The sequence below is a fragment of the Leptinotarsa decemlineata genome, unplaced genomic scaffold (genome assembly GCF_025532065.1).
Source record: "Leptinotarsa decemlineata unplaced genomic scaffold, Ldec_3_MD MMD2_tig00000882_RagTag_RagTag, whole genome shotgun sequence".
Taxonomy (NCBI): domain Eukaryota; kingdom Metazoa; phylum Arthropoda; class Insecta; order Coleoptera; family Chrysomelidae; genus Leptinotarsa; species Leptinotarsa decemlineata.
The window spans coordinates 18,013,416-18,034,170 of record NW_027412556.1 but is presented as its reverse complement, the minus strand read 5'-3'; the positions used below and the strand labels follow the sequence as shown (position 1 = coordinate 18,034,170).

General features: G+C 33.6%; 2 protein-coding genes across 3 annotated transcripts in view; one reads left to right on the top strand and one right to left on the bottom strand.

The window, feature by feature from the left end:
• The window catches only part of LOC111508246 (sodium- and chloride-dependent GABA transporter ine-like), a 241,231-nt gene extending 225,614 nt beyond the window's left edge, over positions 1-15,617 (bottom strand). The window contains exon 1 of one of the 2 annotated variants that reach the window (XM_074175176.1): positions 14,849-15,617. In XM_074175176.1, the coding sequence (XP_074031277.1) occupies positions 14,849-15,390 (542 nt within the window). In that variant the 5' untranslated portion in view covers positions 15,391-15,617. The remainder of the gene's footprint in view (positions 1-14,848) is intronic. The other variant, XM_074175174.1, reaches the window with a different exon arrangement.
• Positions 15,618-18,303: 2,686 nt separating this feature from the next.
• Positions 18,304-19,056, top strand: LOC141482244 (uncharacterized). Its single transcript, XM_074175250.1, has one exon. The coding sequence runs from the start codon at positions 18,304-18,306 to the stop codon at positions 19,054-19,056; it is 753 nt and encodes a 250-aa protein (XP_074031351.1).
• Positions 19,057-20,755: the final 1,699 nt, after the last annotated feature.

The following is a 20,755-nucleotide window of genomic DNA, read 5'->3' as shown; positions in this document are numbered from 1 at the left end:
TAAGCGAGGTATCTGCTGAACAGCAGATAGAGGAGATATATGATTTAACAAGCGAAGAAATTCTTCATAATTTCATAAAAACTTATGAAAGTCTTCCTGAATTATGGAAATCGTCACGTGATGTTTATATGAACAAAACAAAAAGAAATGCAGCTCTAAATGAGTTGTTGGTCATTTATAAAAAATTAAAACCGGAAGCATCACTCATTTCGTATCACTTATTTCCTTCAGTAATACCAAATGTAAATAGTTTTCGCGTTTTTTAACCATTCCTTCATCTAGTAACGACGTCTAACAGAACGGTTCATACTCAAGCAATAAAATTATAGCTAGACATACTTCTTTCTTAAAGTCAATAATCGATAAAAACAAAGTTGATGTGATTTCTACGCCACTCAAAACATGATAATGATAAAACAATAATGTCGGTAATAATAAACATGTATTTTGCGGAAAATAATGACAAGGAATGACGGGACAATTTTAAGTGATGATTTTTCTATATTGATCTGCTGAAATGACATTATTTCTGAACATGTAAGGTTCCTGTGTGATGTGGTTGAGCGATTTTCGGCCATTTTTTCTCTACGAATTCATGAACCAAAAGGTGCCAAATCAGCCCATAAAATCAACCAGCTTTTTGGCTGTTCGACGTTGGTTTATAAAATTTCCTTCCGGAGATTTTAGCCTCGAAGATGAGTCTTGATATGGTAGTAGCTACGATAATCCGTAACGAGGATTTGAGGATCCAGGTGGAGACTGGCCCTTCACAAAAGGTATGTGGGATGGCGAAAAAATTGGATGCCAGCTCCCATGCGATTTTTGTTGGTTAAAACATATTAAAAAGGTCAAAAAGCTTTTGTGGTTGGACACCAATGAGCGAAATCCATCAAAAAAATTTTGGTTACTGCATGGTGGTCAGCGGCTGGTGTGCTGCTGCATCATCCAAAAATCAAACGAATTGAGCGTCGAGGTTCTGTCTAACCCATCATACTCCTCAGACCTCTTGCCAAGAGACTAACATCTTTGCAAGCACTTTGATGACTTTCTCACCCGTAAAACCTTCACCTTCCGTAAATTAAACAAATCAAGACCAGGCAGAAACGGCCTTCGTCCACTTCATCCAATGCCGAGCACCCAATTTTTTATTCTGACGAAATTATTGGACTTGTTTTACGTTGGCAAAAATGCATTGATTCGAATGGCGCTCATTTCAGTTGCATTGAATAAGTTTTCGCTAAGATATTACAGTTTTGAGTAGACTCATAAAAACGGACAAAACTTTCGAAACAACCTAATAATTACCGCCCTAATGTTTCAATGTGACGCATTCGAAATCAAACGTTATGGTAATTTTTCATTATAATGTATCACTTCCTGAGCAGACATCAACTGTTGCGTTTTCCAATTTGGCCAATATTCTTCCAATCTGGAATTAATAATATAATGTTCGATGAGATATTTACCTGTAACTAAAATGTCATTGAAAATGCCTAGCCACCCAAACCTTATAAAACTGTTGCTAAAAACTATTGAAATTTTTCAGATAATATATTTGCAATACTGAATGGTGACGTATCATTTTGAAATACTGATGATTTGGCATTGCTATTTCTTTATGGTTCATCAAACCGAACTTGATAAAGAAGTTTTCTATTATTTCTTGAAAATCACCGCAGATACCAACAGTACAGATCATTGAATTGTTGCAGTTCCTTTTCCACTCTTCTCTCAATAGCAGAAGGCAAGATACGTTATATGAAAATTTTCTGAGTGACTGTATGAGACTATTGAAATTATCTTCTTTGAAATTACCTAATCCCAGTGGAAAAAAACTACCAATGAATTGTTGTAAATTATCTTGTAAGTGCGCATGATAGAACTTTGAAATGCCTGAATAATTGACAAAATTGCGACCTAGTAAAAGCGATTCACTGTTTTCAATCACTTGAGTATCTAATCAAAGTGATTATTCCAATATGACTCCGCAAACAATATAACCAGACGGTACAATTTGTCCTAACAGATAAACTGAAAACTTTGTGACATTATTTCTTTCAGAATTTTGTTCATACGAAAGTATGCGATTTATTTTCCACTAGTCGTCCGCCCCGACTTTGCACGAGTAGCATCACCATATTTCAACCACTTTACCCATTAAGCTTTTTCTTGAATCACCCTCTCCTTATGAGAAATCAATCTGTGTTTTGAATACCGGGTGTTTTAGTTAATTTGGATATTTGTTGAAATAATGCTACTGTTGCTTTCTCTCAGAATAATCGTGATTGCTATCAGTTTCAAAGGTTATTATATCTTGCAGTTGATAACCCTGTGAAGTTTATCTTTTGATATATCATCGTTTCTCCGAAATTTTATATTTTTGTTGACGTGTGGCAAGTGTGTGAAATATACCTTGAAATATTGGATAACTTTTTCACAAAACTTTTTGTTACTGAGGAAAGATACTGAAGCAAACACTGAGATATCGAATCCAAACACATATATTCCGAATATTTTTGAGGATCAATAAAAAACATCAGGTGATACTACATGCTGGAACTTCAACAAAGGAACAACTCATAAATTATTTCGAAATAATCTAGTCAACTTCGAGTCAACATCATTGTTATGATAATAATCAACATAAATCTTCTGCAAACTCTGTTTGTAATGAAAATCGATGTCAAACAGAATTACGGTACATGAAAATATGTGTAATTACCTAACGAATATTCATTAACTTCGCAATTATCAATGGTACTATCGAACACACTTTCCTTTCCACTTTCGAGAAATATGCAATTTTAAACTGAAACAGTTATTGAAATAATTTGGGATGAATAATTTGATTTTTCATTTCAGAATTGCACCTAAATGAATTTTCTAAAACATTTATCTCAATTTTACCATGCAACGTTCTGACTGTATTCCTATGATATTAATAATAAATGATTTTATTGAAAGGTTACTCAGTACAAGACAATACTAACCTAACCTAACAAATGGCAGAATTGAACATCTGCTCGAGCAGATATTGATCTTCACTGCTGTTTTCCATCTTCTACCTTTTATGAATGGCAGATACACAGTGCTTTGGGGTTGATCTTCACTGGTGCTTCTCTAAAGATCAATTCTAAAGCACTGTTCATCCTCCATGCATAGAAGGTGTCACCAACTGAATCGGGAAAATTCTAAAGAAGAATAAAATTAACACCGTCTTCAAACACACGATGAAAATATCGGAGTATCTGAGATCAGAGATCCACAAAAATCAGCGGGAGTTTACAGGATCTCATGTTACTGTGATAAAGTCAATATCGGTCAAACGGAAAGAAGCATTGGTATAGTCCATCCATTCCCGATTGAAACAGCAATAAAAATAAGCGTACAGTCATGAACATTTCTTACCTGTGGCCCCTAATCGCCCAGATAGTTAGTAAACGTGCTATCAAATGTAGTTGAGAAGTGAAGGCTCGGCTAGCTGGACTGGCTGAATAATAATTTTTTTGTCCGTTTCACAATATTCTTTTATCAGTGCCGTGTATTCGTGGGGTTTGGTGAGGTAGTGAGTTGTTTTGCAAACCGATTTTCGAAAACTTTTTCTAGAGATCAATAACCCTAACCTTGCTAGCGAAACGCGGGTCGAGTGCAAAAATATCTGTTTGGTGTTAGGATAATTGATCTCTAGAAAAAGTTTTCAACTTTCACACCAACTGTTCCAATCTCATCGTTTAAACCGATTTTCGTGAAAATCTTAGTGTTTTTGGATACTTTCATCAATATGGCTCTCTGGAGACCTTTTGAAACAAATGATAACATTATGTGTGAGGAATCTGTGTCAATCGACAGGGATCCGGAATTTGAAAATAAGGACTTACATGTTCAAGTTCAGCGAGTAATTTTAAATATTCATGAATGCTTGGAGAAGGAAAACTGTCACACTTCACAGAATGCTATTGTGAATAGAATATGCGAGTTAACGAACCTATCTCGTTCGACAGTTCTTCGAGTCATTAAAATACGGGATGTCATTGACCATGTAATGAAACGAAAATAAAGTAACAAATAATTTGCAAACGTTGATTTTGCTGCAAAAGATGTGATTCGGTGAACAATTCATGGTATTTACCAAAAAAATTAAGTACCAACCTTGGAAATGATTTGGTATAAATTACTCGACTATCCCGATTACAGTTACAAATCTTATTGTCTTGTGGTGTCTTATTGTCTTGTGGTTTCAAATATGAAAAATTGAACAATCGGATGGTCATAATGGAATCGACACGCATTGTTCAACTCCGACAAGAATATTTGAGGCGAATGAAAAGCTACCGAGAATCCAGCAGACATATAATCTACCTCGACGAAACTTGGTTTGACACCCATGATGTTGTCAAATATGGCTGGGTAGACGAAACCAAGTATTGTGTTCGAACACACCTTCTTCAAGGGGAAAACGTGTTATAATTTTGCATGCCGGAAATGAAAGTGGTTCGTACATAACGCTTTGCTTCTGTTGGTCAAAAATATAAAAGATTCGTCTGCTGATTATCACGAAGATATGACTGCGGCTTTATTCGAAACCTGGTTATTGTTATGGATAACGCTTCGTATCATTCTCGGTTATTGACTACAATACCAAACAATGACACAAAAAAGCAGATTTTGTTGATTTCATGCGAAATCATGACATGGAAATACCCGAAAAGATTCCAACGAAAAAGGTATTACTGGCGACCATGAAACAACGTAATTTAAAAAAAGAGTTTATTATTGATTCGATGTGTAAAACACGTGGTCATATTATTTTACGTTTGCCTGCATACTATTGTGTGTTCAATCCAATTGAAATGGTTTGGGCCACAATGAAAGAAAGCTTACGGAAATATAATCAGTCACCGACTTTGAATGCTGTAGTGCTTGACAATATAAGGCGAGTGGTGAATGAAGTGGGTAATAGTGATGTGTGGAAGAACTGTGTGGCCCACGATATAAAAGAAGAGAACAAATATTTTGTGCAAAGTTCCATAAATTCGATCGTTATTCAACCCGATGATGATTCCACCTCATCCGAATATAGCGAAGAAGAATTTAGATTTTTCTACCAATTTTGTTGGCCTCTATTATTTTGTAAATATATGTTTGACGAGAATTTGGTGATTATTTGTGTTTTCATTGTAATTTACAATTTTCGACTCGAAAATCAAATACCTTAAATTTCGGAGTTTTTCATATTTACCCATGGTGGAAAAATTCAGTTGAGATAACTTTTTCATCGGGTGATCAATTGCTATGGATGTAAGAATAAGTAACTGAAAAACTACCAATGAAAAATAATATGCCGACGCCTATGTCGAGGCGGGAATTCCTTCTCTGTGCTAATCCAATTGGTATTGGAAATACTATACCCGCCTAATCGAGCACAAGCGGAGTTGCCGCTTAGGACAGACCGAGATGTCAGCAGTCACTGACGGAAAACACAAGATCCTGTTCGAAAATACCAGGAGGATAACAACTTCAAATCATTATTCAACAAGAATATATTTGGAAGCCATAGAAATATACAAACACCAAGAGAACTTAGACATAAAGGAAGAGAGAACATATCTAACGATGATCAAAGATCTAGCATACAGCATCGAAAAGCGCCAAAAAGAAGCTAAGTTGACCAAATCGCACGGGAAGTACGCGCGAACCCGCCATTACAGAAAGTGCGCAAAAAATCAGCACTATAATTGACACGGCAGAAATGAAAGCTTCAGTTTCAGTTGACACGTCATAAAGAGTACTCCGATCATGCAACTAAAGATGACTTCCGCAGTTGTAGTCGAAACGTTTGGAGATTATAATCAAAGAAGACCACGGCAAAACCCGGAAATCAACCAAAACATTGACGCCAGCCGTGAAAGCCGACATTCCTATTCAAAAGCAGTTCTTGCATCCCTAGTTAATTCCCATCATCAAACTTCAATTTTCTATTTATTCCACACTGGAATTGCGATATTTTCAATATTTATAAGAATAAACAATAATCTACTACAATAAGCTACTTCTTCGCATAACCTACACATCTTTGTGAAAATTTCATTCGGAAATATATTGCTTTCTTCCCTCCTTTGAAAGCCAAAACCTTACTATCTCAAAAATTATTCTCTCTTAAACTCATACCCCTTTCAGTAGCAGTACAGAAGAGCACTGTCATCAACTTTCTTTGGGTATTTTTTACCGTTCATAACCGAAAAAAATTTGAAAATTGTCATGGAGAACTTTATACACGTGTAGAATTGACAAATATTTCAGAAAACTCTCGTAAGTTACTGCATAAATTCAAAGTATCTTTAACAGTGCAAAATATTCAAATCATTAGTTACTTATCGTATTCAATAATTTTGCCTTATCAACAAAAGACCTTAGAAATTATACAAATATTTCAAGTTTTGGAGATTAAATCTGCCTGTCTTCAAAATTGAAAAAAATCTTCAAAATGTGAAATATGTCAATGTTGTTGATTGAGTTATGAAACATTTGATAGTGGGGAAATTGCAAAAGACAAATATCAGAGAACACCTTGCACTACGGTATACTAATAATAATATATTCACGCCAACGGACAACCCAATCCTCAAAACATTTTGTGTCCGCTCTTTTTGGATCTACTTCGGTACTTACTGCAGATTTTTTTTATATCATCTGGTGTCTTGAACTGGTGATTTGAATTGTGGAAAAATTAAAAAATCGGCCGGAGCCTTATCAGGTGAATGTGGTGGCTGTTCGACAAGGTTTGTTGAGTTTCCGGCTAGAAATTCTTTCACAATGATGGCCTTATTAGATGGTGCGTTATCGTGATGCAATATTCATGAATTTTCTTTCCACATATCTGGGCATTTTTGACGAGTTTGCTCTCTCAAATGCAGCAAAACGCTCAGACAGAATTTATTTACTGTCTCACCTTCAAGAATTCCGAGGGCCCAACACCGCGGTAATCAAAAAAACCGTTTACATCAGCTTTACAAATAGACAATATCTGCAGCAAACTTTCTTCAACTATATTAGCTGTGAGAATTCTCAAAAAAACATTCACACTGATGTTCTGATGACTGTCTACTATGTTAATTTTTACTATGTAATAAGGTTTGGTATTATCATTTGGAGCTACAGTCATGAACTGAAACATCCAAATTCGAGAAATCAGAAGTATATAAATTAAAGTGTGGAACGTGTCCTAAGGTATATATTGGTCAAACTGGCAGATCATTTAGGAATCGAATCCAGGAACATCATAGGAGCTATGTAAATAAGATAACAAATTCAACATATTCAAATCAGCTTCTAGAAGAAAATCATATATTTAACGAAGAGTTCGAAATTTTGCACATAGAAAAATAAAGGTTTGAAACTGAATCATTTGGAAGCAATGGAAATTAATAAACTTAAAAATTCAAACATTCTAAAATAACCAACTGGATTTGAATAGATCACCATTATTGAACTTGAATTCTTAAAAACCCAGAAAGAATTATTATTGATGTAGATGTGATGTAATATGCTTCAGGTCATCATAATTGAACAGGTACCTTAGGTAGAGGTTTAGGTAATTTTTTGGAGGTAGTCTCAATTATGGTTACCTGTAGTATATAAATATAAGTGTAAGAAACCACTTAAAGTATTCCAATCACTTGATGAAGCTACTGTCCTAGCGAAACATGTTGTTATATATTTTTCAAATAAAATTTTTGGAGATCAAATCGTGAGGTGTGGTTTTTGAAATTACTATGGATCTTCATCAAGTAACGGCCGAATTAATCAGAAAAAAACACAGAGTATTCGTTTGCCAAACAAGTATAATCAGAATACTCTCTGGTATGAAGGCCAGGGAGTCATGTAGGGAAATGTTTAAAATGAACAGATTATCAACAGTACCAGTATGAGTATGAGTCATTAAAATTTTTAATAAATCAACTATCGGGATGGCCAGCAGTTTTCTGAAGTATGTGAAAGAATTTTTATGCAATCTAGTGCCTTATACCATAAATGAATATTTCAACAGTCTATTTTAAATTTTAGCTTATCAACGCTATACTTATGTGTGCATGTGATGTGTTTTATTCAAATTTAGTATCTTATTTCCCTTTATAATTTTGTTTACTGACGTATTTCTCAGATAAAGTATTTCTTTTACCTTTTATACAAGATTTCATTACTCTGTAGAAATAAATAAATATCTGTCTATCTCTCTAAGTACCAAATGTTTTTTCTGCTATTGCGGAAGACATCATCCCAGTGTTATGTGCATTGACTGAGAAAACGAAGGTTACGTCTTGAAGCTTCATACAAGGGCTGACAATCAGATATAATTCATGCTCGACCATTCGCATCAAACTTACTGTAATTGCCACATAGTAAGTTCTTGTCGTCCCGCTGTTTGCTCGAATTTCAACATTCTCACTGCTATCAATGCAGGTGAGTCCTAACAATAAATTGCATTTTCCTCAGTAAGAATATTTGTTGAAAAGGGTAGATAATACATCATCCATAGGGATACCGTCAATATTTGACTTTTCGTCCGGAAAATGCCGATTCGAATAAAAACCAATCTTTATCCATTTTTCTCTCGCGAACTTCAACATCTCAGCTACATGAGTCATGTTCATTTTTCAAAAACCGTATTGTCTTTCAGGAATATGTTTTCTTTATTGCCAAACTAGGTAAGAACAGAACTTCCGTTATGTACAAGAAGTTGTATCAACTATTTTCGATTTCTATACGGATTTATGAAACATCTATAAAATTGAATAACTTTTTAATTTGTTCCATTAACTATGTCGGTTATCCAATTAAACCTAATTTTGTGTAATTCGAGTTATACCGGAAATAATTGTTCATTACGGTTCTTCAGAGTACAAGATATTAATAATTGGCTGAATGTGGAAACAAAACTATTCCATTTGAATAGATGATGATCCATTGCATATTTGCCTAAATTTTGAAATCTGGGGGACAAGAAGAGTTCACTGTATTTTTCAACCATTCTTGTTCCGGCCTGGACGATGCTAAAATGCCTAAATTCTCAGGATAGGATGTGAATAGAGAAATTATAAAGTATTTCAAGTGTCCAATATGGACCTATTATACTCCAGATCTTTTTAATATCTAGTCTAAAAATTTTGTTTCTGGACAATTCGTTGCGAACATAAAAAAATACTTATTTTCGAAGCATACCCCCTTCACAATAGAATATTAATTTTTGTATAGGACAAGTTGAATATTCAATAAATTGATATTCGTCTTACGGTCGTCGAACTACTGCAAGTAACTTATTTACCAGCAAAAATATTTTCATCTGAAGTATTGCCAAGACGAGTGCATATCGCTATGAAAAAATCATCATATCTCATTGGGAGCAAGGCACCATATGTCAAGCGTCATTATTATTATAAAACAGGGTGTCAATTTTAGATATTTTCAGTGTCTCCATATCTTCCTTCTACAAAATAATGAAAAACCGATGACACACGTCAAAATCATTTTCAAGGGATATAAACAAACCTTGAATTTCAACCGGCACATATTTTCCTTATGAAGAATGGGAGGGGGAATCATGTGGCACATAATAAGGAAAAGAGAATTGAAACTTTCTATATTTTTTTAACACTTTTATTTGTGACTAACGTTACCGCAGTTTCGTCCTATGAGGACATTTTCAAACTTAATGTAATATAATGTAATGTATAAGTTTGAAGTTGTCTTTATAGGACGAAACTGCAGTAACGTTAGTTACAAATAAAAGTGGTAAAAAAACATTCTCTTTTCTTCATTATGATTTCCTACTAACGGGTTTATCCATCAATTTATGGTACATACATTTTAAGGGATTTCGGTATTTCAATTCATTATTATTTGTCAATATTTTCCAAAAAATCGCTTCAAAACATTGTAGAGGTTATTGTGACTTGGTTGAGCTATTCTGAAACTCACTTTATTACAAAACGTTCAGAAGATTAGGCGACATTTTTGAAAAGTCCTGTGATTTTTCCTTTGTGAGTTTTTTTCAAAAATGAAACATTTTATATATACTTACACACTATGATCTAAATAATAATCTAGTTCCATCAGTTCGGACTTCCATTGTCTAATGTAATATAAATTGATTTGAAATCCCATCATTAAAAATGAACTCCAACAGAATGGTTACTCCAGAGTGATGGTAGAACAGGCTTTAGCTAGAAGACAGCAAGAGCTTGTACTTCCCTACATCAGAGGATTTTTGGAAAGGATAAGAAGGATTGGGTCCAAGTATAACATCAGGACCTGCTTCAAATCTGGGAACACTATTCGTAGCAGCCTCACGAAAACCAGAGCACCAAACGCGGACCTGCGATTCCAAGAATTACATTTACCGGATACCCTGCGAGTGCGGAGAATCATACATCGGTGAAACTAAGAGGCCATTGAAAGTTCGCATTGCTGAGCACAAGAACACACAGCGAGGAGAAACCAGCAAATCCGGAATAGCAGAGCATATTTGGACTCATCAAGTGGGCTCAAGCTGAAATCATCCACAAGGAAGAACACTGGTTTAGGAGAAAATTCAAAGAAGCCGCGTATATGTTGTCCAACATTGCATTTAGCCAAGCTAGCGTAGAGATAAGTAACATATGGAAACCTTTAATCAAACGAAAAACGACCAACTCCCGCCAAACGGTCATCTCTTGCTAAAACCAATGAAGCGGGGAAAGGGAAGATGGGATAGGTGAAAGCACTCGAATGACCTATAAATAGTCAGATCTTGGAGAAATGAGTCCAGTTATCACACGAAGACGATTATAGATACTAACAATCGAAACGTCGTGATGTAACTTGGTTTGGAATCTTTTTTAATTTTCATTTTTTGGTAATAATATTTTTAATTTTCAGCTTGTATCAATATTTTATTTTTTTGTTGTTGCATGTATGTTATTTCTTTGTAATTTCAGTTTTTTGTTTAATAAAATTGTTATTTTTCGGTTGATCTTTTTTAATTTTTTACTTTTTTTTCAGGGATTTCAAATCAATTTATATTACATTAGACAATGGAAGTCCGAACTGGTGAAATACACCACGAAACATTGTCAACCACCTTCAAACAAATAATCAAGTTCATCAATTCCACCGGCAAATAGCTTTGATATGATCTATACCATCTGGTACTGTTTAAGTATTTGAGATATCTTCACAGGAAGCAGTCTTAAGGAAATTAATACTGATTTCGAAAATAATGTAATTGCTTCCCATCTGTAAATCTATTTCTCCGAAAATATTTTGTTTGACAGCTGTCGAATACAGTCATGATATTTAGAAAAATGTGCTGAAACCATTTTTAGGACATAAAAATTGTGAAAGTTATAAACGAATTGAGATAAGAAAAGAGAATATTGAGGTTTTTGCAAATATTCAAGAAACTATGAAGAATACATATTTTTTTAAATACTTAAAAAGGAGTGAATTTCTAAAAAACTCCACCTCCCGAAACTCTCTCTACTATTCTCTAGTATTTATAATTTTAATTTAATGCCGATAATAAGCCTTCGCGGCCTATTAACGGCCTATTAAATATTGATCAAGAAATTTATAAAAATTAGGGTGTATTCTGAATATTATAAAAAATTGATTTTCGTTAGAAAAAAGTCTTGGAATGAATTATTAAAAAAACTAGGTGATTATCAATTTGCAATATTTTACTTAACTTGCGTCTTCATTGATGACCATCAGTGTGCTTAATAAGACCACGTTATAGAAGTTGAAAAATCGTAATATTTTGTTTATTATATCATCGTATTTCCATTTTTGTATCAAATGGATACATTCGATAAGTTGAAGAAAATATATTCAGAACTATTTGTTTATGAATTTTTCCATAAACGAATAGACTATGCAAGTATCAAAAACAATCTATTCTATTGTTTCTCAACTCTATTGTCTATCAAGTAAACAATTTCTTATGAAAAGATTTCCAACCGCGATATATCTTTTTTCGAATTGTTAAAAATTTCAAAAACAATCTTTATTTGAAACTTTCGAAGAATTTTTTTTATTTCTTATTGAACTTTTGAGAATTATGTGCTACAAAAGTTGCATGAACCACTCGATTTGTAAACTGAAAAATTAATATAACTTTGTAACCATTGAAGATATTCAAATTCATTGAATTGATTTTCATTAAATTGAATACATTGAATGCTCTTTCATAGAGGATTGATGAATCTTTCAAATGAGCTTTTCAAAAAATTCGTAACTATTATCTTTCAGCTGGTTAATGGAAAACAGATTTTAAACAGATTTTTTTAATTGTCATTTGCATTTGTTAATAAAAATAACAGGCATCTTTAACGTTGTTCACTTTCTTTTCACCTCTAGTATTATAAATAACGCAAATATGATAACATACTTTTAAGAAGATATCATTTATTGATTCAGTCTGCAACCGATGCAGCTTTTTATTGAAAAATAATTTTGGTATTCATCTATTAGTTCATTTCCTTGCAATAAAAATATATATATATATATATATCGCGATTGTTGATTTGTTTATAACAAGTTATTTGGTTAATAAACAATTTTTATAATAGAAAACATTTCTCAAAGAATTATTTGAACATTTGAAATATAAAAAGTTTACAAACAATCAAAAATTGTTGTTGTTCTGTGAATCATTATATCATGAAGACAACAAAATTATAATGTTTTTCAAATAATTACGTAATCTATTTATTTATTAACAATTCATGAACGGATGGTGATAAACATTTTTTGTTCAACTCACCGAATATCTATATTACCAATACATCGATTATTAATTTTTCGTTACCATAAAAAAGTTATAATAACCAATTTTTTTCAAATTTTTCAAACTTACATAACGTGGTCTTATTGAACACACTGATAAAGAGAGCCCCACGAAGCGAACCATTTTTTGTAAAATTATTTTATATTATGTGTCTTCAATAATGACACAGATCAGGTAAAATATTGTAACCTAATTATTAATAACCTAGCTTTTTCAATAACTCACTTTGATTTTGTTTTCCAACGGAAATCAATTTTTATAGTATTGAGTATTTATAGTATTCAAATTAATATTTAATAGTTGAAAAAAATATTTTTGTGACGTGTTCGCTTACAAGCCGCTTACGTCTCCAAATTTTCCAGCGGAGGCCTATTTTTGGTATTGAATTAAAATTATGAATAATAGAGATAGAATATTTCTGAAGTTTTAACCCAATACCAAATCGTTATTTTCAACACCTCGACACGTGTTTCGATCACCAAGTGATCATCTTCAAGAGGAAGATTGAACTGAAAGTTCAGTCTTCCTTAAAATGAAAGTTCAATATTCCTTCCAGTAATATTCATAACTACAACAAAGGTTCCAAACAGTGCATCACAAATAGAGATAGAGTTTCGAGAGATGGAGTTTTTTTAATTTCCTCCGCTTCAAGGACCTTTTTCTCAAATTTCTCAATTATTCATAGTTTGTGAAATATTTGTGAAAACCTATATACTTTTTTTTTAATCTCAATTTGTTATAACTTTTGCAACTTTTATGTGCTAAAAACAGTCTTAGCACATTTTTCTAAATACACGCCCGAAAAAGCCATTGTATTGCGAAACACGTATTGCGTTCTTTGTAAAACTGTTCAGTGAAAATCTCACAAGAAAGTGTTGTTTTTGAATTCGTTAGATATCATTCCGGATCAAATGAGCCATCGCGCGTATTTTTTCTACCAATATCTTCATTTTTCACAAGCTTCACTTGTGAACTAACCTATTAAAACTAAATTGCCTCTTGCATCAATTTCAACTATTTCTCATTGATCAAAACCATAGAAATTCTTGACGAACTTCCTCACAGTTCATTCACTGAATAAAGTTATATTAGTAAACGACACGAGTGTAAACTGAATCATTAAATCGGTTGATAAATTAGTTACATTAAAGCTTTCGGAAAAGGGTGGCAGTGTTATTTCAGGCATGAAAGTTTGATAATAAACTATTTGGTAAACGCAAATAAAGTGCCATTCGAACTATAAATCATGTTATTTTCCCTTTCAATTTCGCAGAAATCAATTTGCAAACTAATTATTTTCATTTATTCAATATCATGAAAATCAATAACCTCAATGCAGACAATTATGTAATCGAACTAAAATTCATATAGGTAAATTATTACACTGATTACAATTTAAATCTAACTGAATATTTTTCAACTCTTACTTTCACGATTGTTGAAAATCTCGTATACTTTTTCCGAGGATAAACTATGATTTATCTGATCTTATTTACATCTTTTTTCTAGCTCCCACTATTTTCAAAAGACAAAATTTCGTGGAGTAGAGCAAAAATTGCTTCAACTCAATGTATAATTCATTAAGATATGCTTTGATTGTGAAAATTAAACGAACTATACTTGTTTATAACTGGTCTACCAGTCACAACCTAATGAGTAACGGTAGCTTAAAATTTTTAAGATATTTGCAAGTTTCTCTATCGAATAAACAGTATTTAACCCTCTTAATAGGTGAACTTAATGACTGAAAACATTTGAATAAATTTCAATTTGAAATATTTGGAGTTATATTTTGTTGGAAAACCTGGTGATCCGCATGACTTCATTAATAATTATCTATTGATTGATAATTATTCAAATAGCAGATATATATAGTAATAACGCGTCGGAAATCATAATGTATTTTCGTTGTACTGGAAGGTACCATTTTCAGTTCATTAAGTACTCATTCAAAATTATAGAATATCAGTAGAGGTAATAATACCTATCCATGACAGATTTCAGATAATAATTTTCTCAACTTACGTTGGTGGATTAACGATATTGAAGAGTTCCGTAGGTGAAGTAGGTACCCTCCTAACAATCATTTTTTTCCCATCAGTGGACCCCATACCCACAGATGCCCATGACCTTAGAGAAACTGTGTCGGATGGCTGCTTCGAAACGTGACTTCCGGACTCACTACTAGGTGGTTTATGTCCCAAATCTCCCATCAGATGATGATAATTTCTCAGAGACCTCACGCTGTTGTTCCTACGGAAATTTGGACTGCTCTGATGGGATGATATTGAGTTAAAACTTTGGGTTGGTATTGCCGAATAGTGGCCCGTTTTCGAAGTCTTTCTCAAGGAACCTACAGGTGAAATCCTATGCTCTAGTACGATATTATCTTTAGTTTCTATATCACAGTCGTTTTCATCCATTTCGTCTACTGCTGGAATTACGCCAACCTCACTATTCAACATTTTTTTGATCATAGAATTTCCCGGCTTGATTTCCTTCATTACTAAACCAGCTTCATCCGTTTTGCCGTTTCTGTGGGGCGGCATATTCGTTGAATGTTCCATTATGTGATGATTACCGCCTTCCCTTACGCAACTGTTTGCACAGTGTGACTTCTCCTTGGCATATCTTCCAGCATTATCATACCAGTAGCGATAAAACAGAGTTATAAACTACGTTTGATTAAAAAATTCGCGCACATCGTTCTTTTGGAATGTAAACCGAGTCGCGAACGCTCACTCCGTCGTGAATGGCTCGATACTACTACTTACTATTTGTTGTAAATTGAAAGTCCCACTCTTATAGAATGATTGCTGGTGTTTATTATGAATCAGATGAGTGCTTTGACGTTATCTCAACGCGCTACATTGAGATGAATTCTGTTTGTTTCTCGAGATTTAAGGCTAGCATTGTACTTGCATTAACCGGTTAGTTCGAACAAATAAAAGATGTGGATTCTGCATTTCTCTCTTTCGTATCATCAACCATCTTGATAACAATTAACACGTCGATATTATTCATACAGATTTTCAGAAGGCATTCGATAAAGTTTTATAGAAATGGCGCCGATTCCCAAGCACTGAAATTGCTGGCCTCGTATTTGAGTAACCGACACTTCAGTGTCAAATATGGGGATATTCATAAAGGGAAATTTCGCGCAAATTCTGGAGTCCCTCAAGGATCAAACCTGATTCTACAAGATTGTGTCCAATTGCAAGAAGACATCAATAGTGTTCATCATTCCGTTCAATGTTTCCAAATGTTTTGTACTGTCTTGTACCCGAAAAATAATCAACACACTACACAATTAGTCGATGAATGGAGTTATCCAGGGTAGAGACTGTCAAAAGATTTGGGTATATACTATAACTCGACACGTATCATTAAGTAGCATCTCAGGCAATACGAATTATGTTATTTGTATCGGGAAAAAGTTCACTTTTCAATGACTTTATAGCGATTACTCACTTTATGATATGGGAATGTAGCGTCAATGTTTATAATAGTTTGGTCGACCTAAACTTGAATATGGGGCTGTAGTATGGCATTCTTTCCATATTGTTCATTAAAATTGATTAGAAAAAATTAAAAAAGATTTCTGAGATATTTATATTACAAAAAATATAAAGTATACCTGGACTATAATATGGTTGGATCAATAGCACTAAGATATGAATTCAGAATACCTAGTCTAGAAAACAGAAGAGAAGCAAGTATAGCGTTAATGTGTTAAAAAATGTACAAAAAAAATTAAAATTGTCCCAATCTCAAATCTTTATTTAAAGGGACAATTCCTAAAAGAACAATAATAGTTCGGACTTCCATTGTCGGATAAAATATGAAATGATTCAAAATCCCTGAAAATCAATAAAATTGAATTGAATATCTAAAATTGTGATGCACTGTTTGGAACCTTTGGTATAGAAATGAATATTACTGGTGTTTTTTCCCAACACCAAACGGTTAATTTAACACTTCGACACGTGTTTCGTATAACCAAGTGATCATTTTCAAGAGGAAGATCTAACTAATCATACTTACAAAGCTATCTTGATAAAGCCTACAGTAATTTCATTTAAACCTTTATTTATCAGTTCGATGTCAATTTTCCGTTACGACGGGTGTGTTGTAAACCGGATGATAAAAAATGGGTTGATAATGACGTGAAATCATCCAGTACGAGTCTTAAAAACCTCTTCATATTGAAAAATAAGTATCCTGAGTTAACAAATGCCTATAGAGAATCAAAAAAACGTCATTTTCTGTTTTTAGAGCGGAAAAAAACTATATTATCATAACAATATTACTAATTCTGACAATCCTGGTAAAACTGCCTGGAAAGTAATATCTGAATTGAATAATAGACATAAAAATGAACCAAAAAAATATCAGAATTTGTCACAATCACAAATTGTGGATAGAAAAGGTTACTTGGGATCAAAAATTACCTCATAGTATAAATGTATTTTGGTCTGAATTCCGAAATAAACTCACCAAACTAAATGACATCCGAATTAACCGTCACGTGTCATGCACCAATCCTCCAAGTATTGAAACGCACGGTTTTGCTGATGCTTCTGAAAAGGCATATGAAGGGTACATCTACTTGAGGTCAGTTAATGAACACGGAAATATAGTCAATTTACTCTGTTCAAAAACTAAGGTCGCACCTCTGAAAACAATTAGTTTGCCTCGTTTTTGGAATTATCGGGTGCATTAATATTAGCACGATTGGCAATCAAAGAATCGAAATCATTACGTCTAAATATCAACAAAAGATTATTCTGGTCTCATTCAACTATAGCCCTGGCATGGTTGAAAACACCACCAAACAAAATAAGAACTTATGTAAGCAACAGAGTAGCAAAAATAAAAGAACTAACTAGTAGTGACATTTGGCGTCATATTCCTAGCAGTCAAAATCCGGCGGATATCTTATCTCGCGGATTGATGCCTGACGAAATAGCGAATGTTCAGCTGTGGTGGCATGGTCCATTGTTGCTTTCAAATTGTTGTGAGGATTGGCCAAATAAAGTTAATTCATTGAAAACAAATGAATTACCAGACTTAAAAAGGAAATTCAGTACATTATATGTACTTGAGATTGATAAGGCTTTCAAAACACTTTTAAAATTAGCTCAACAACATTCATTTAATAATGAAATTCAGATAATCACCAGCATCAGAAATATTAAAATTCAGAATTTAAACCCATTCCTTGATGATGACAGTATTCTGAGGGTCGGAGGTAGATTACAAAATTCATGGTACAGTATCCATAAATGAAATCTTATCACCATCTGACTAAATTAATATTCGAGCATTAGCATTCTATACTTATGCATTGTGGTCCACAGCAATTATTGGCATCGTTGAGAAAAAAGTATTAGCCCATTGGTGGAAGAATACTTGCTAAAAAAGTAAAACGACATTGTATGTAATGTTTTCACACTAAACCAATAGGGATACAGTCACTTATGGGTCAATTGCCTGCATCTCTTCTGCAGCCAGCTCCGCCGTTTAATACTACTGGTATTGATTACGCGGGTCCTATTTTAGTCAAAGATCGTAAAGGTCGAGGATCAAAACTCAATAAGAGTTATATAGGACTCTTTATTTGTTTTGCCACAAAGACGATTCATTTAGAATTGATTTCATACTTAACCAAATATTCTTTTCTGATGGCATTTAGAAGGTTCATGGCTCGTCGCGGAAAACCTTCTCATTTATTTTTTGACAATAGTTCAAACTTTGTTTCTGCTAGATCTCATTTGAAAGAATTGGGTAGGTTTTTGTCAGATCATAAAAACGAGTTAGAGAATGAAATGTCTGAATTCAATATAAAATGGGATTTGATTCCTCTTTATTCACCTCATTTCGGAAGGACTTGGGAAGCTGGAATAAAATCAAGTAAGGCTCATCTAAAAAGGGTTGTTGGAAATGCGCATTTGACTTTCGAAGAGTTAAACACAGTTCTTGTTCAGGTAGAGGCAGTACTAAACTCAGGACCCCTTTTTCCCATTTCCTCCGATCCTGAAGATGTCAATCCTCTTACCCCGGCTCATTTTCTTGTGGGAATACCCTTAACTACCATACCGAATCCGAACTTCAGAGACATTCCCATGAATCAAACGTCCAGATATCTGGAGCCGTTTGGAGCCGTTGGCAGAAAGAGTATATATCCGAACTTCAACAGAGAACTAAATGAAAATCGTCACAGGGAGAATTGAAAATTGGTTCCTTGGTCTTGATAAGGGAAGATAATTTACCTCCTTTGAGATGGAAGTTGGGACGCATTATTCATCTATATCAAGGAAAGGACGGTGTCAGTAGAGTCGCTGCGATCAAAACATCAATTGGTGATATCAAGAGATTTCATGCAAAGTTATGGTCACTTCCAGATTCTGATTCCAGTTAGATATTGGAAGAATACGTGAGGTCTTCCAAGGCGGGGGCATGTTTGAGAATTTGAAGAAATTAATATTTATTTTGTTCCCTTTTTTTAGTGTTTTTTGTTACGCCAATGTTTATTGGAATAATTGAAATAAAAACAGTTTTAGAAGCTATAAGCTTCAATAACAATCCGATTCTTTTCGAAAAATTGATTTTTTCTAAAAATATATCCCCCTCAATTTTATAAAGTAGGTAGTACCTATCATTCAATCAGGTAATTAATTAATTGAACCACCTTAAGAACTATACATTATCTATAATTCACTGAGTCCTAGTTAAAACATATTATTTATTATACGTGCAATTTTCTGGCCAGAAAATATCAAGCAGTGATTTATTCGAATCACGTTGGTCCTTAATGAGATATTGAATGAATGTGATTTTCATAGTTGATTTCTTCTGGAAATGAGGAGTTTTGAATTCATGATTGAACTCATGTTCCTCTGTAAGTAGGTGAGTAACATAAGTTGAAGTTATTGTCACATTCTGGGGAAAATAACTTAAACTTATGGGGGGTCGAATAGACCCACTCACTTTTTACCTAACCTAACACATTCTGGAAACTGTTGTGTTCTTTTATGTATTGTTCCAGGCAATGCCAAATTAATTTCTTCAGATGTACAAAACAAGCACCGCCCAACACCAGAACTGCAACATTCTTCTGGACTTGCGTTTCACCAACCGAGTTGGCGTCTTATTGATCTATGTATGAATTACCAGTCTATGAAATGTTAAAAATAGAATGTAATATGTTTTTCAAGAAAATTCTTCTACAAGATTCATTATATTTCAAATCAAATCTCAAACGAATGAACTTTTTTAGAAACATCAACGGCTCTCCCCCACATTGAAATATTGCAACTTAGAAATGGGTAAACAGAAGCTATAGTGATTCTATTTCGAAGTTCTTCACTTTTTCACAGATAAAATCAATTTGTTTATTGAAACTCAATTTGGAATCCATTATCGTGCTCGTTGTATGATCTATAGCTTTTTCAAGTTATTGATTAGGTGGTTATTTCGATACCATTTTGAGTAATTTTTACAGCTGAATTTAATTTTGTTTGATTTTTTTGAATATTAATTCCAGAACCAATGTCAGTGTCATCAGCATTGAAGAATATACTTGAGAAAAATCAATGATGTACTAGAGGAAAAGCAATAGACGAAGACCCCATCTTCGTGGGGTTCCCAAGGTGAGTCGGTATGACTCACACAGCTCCTCATCAATCTCAACTTTCAATACTCTTTCCAATAATTTATTTGTCACCTAATGATTTTCACGCATTTCTGGGAGTTTTGGGTTGATTGTGTCTAAAACATAACTCCAATATGAAAAACGAAAAATGAAACTTTTTATTTTCTTACACTTTTATTCATGACTTTTTTTTGGGGCGATACACAAGAACTACAGGAAAATTCTTAAGGCGATGCCACTGCGAAAATAGTGATTGACATTGGATTTGAATCGCTGGA

Coding starts and splice junctions, on each gene's coding strand:
- LOC141482244 (XM_074175250.1), top strand. CDS start 18,304: ATGGGTCAATTGCCTGCATCTCTTCTGCAGCCAGCTCCGCCGTTTAAT.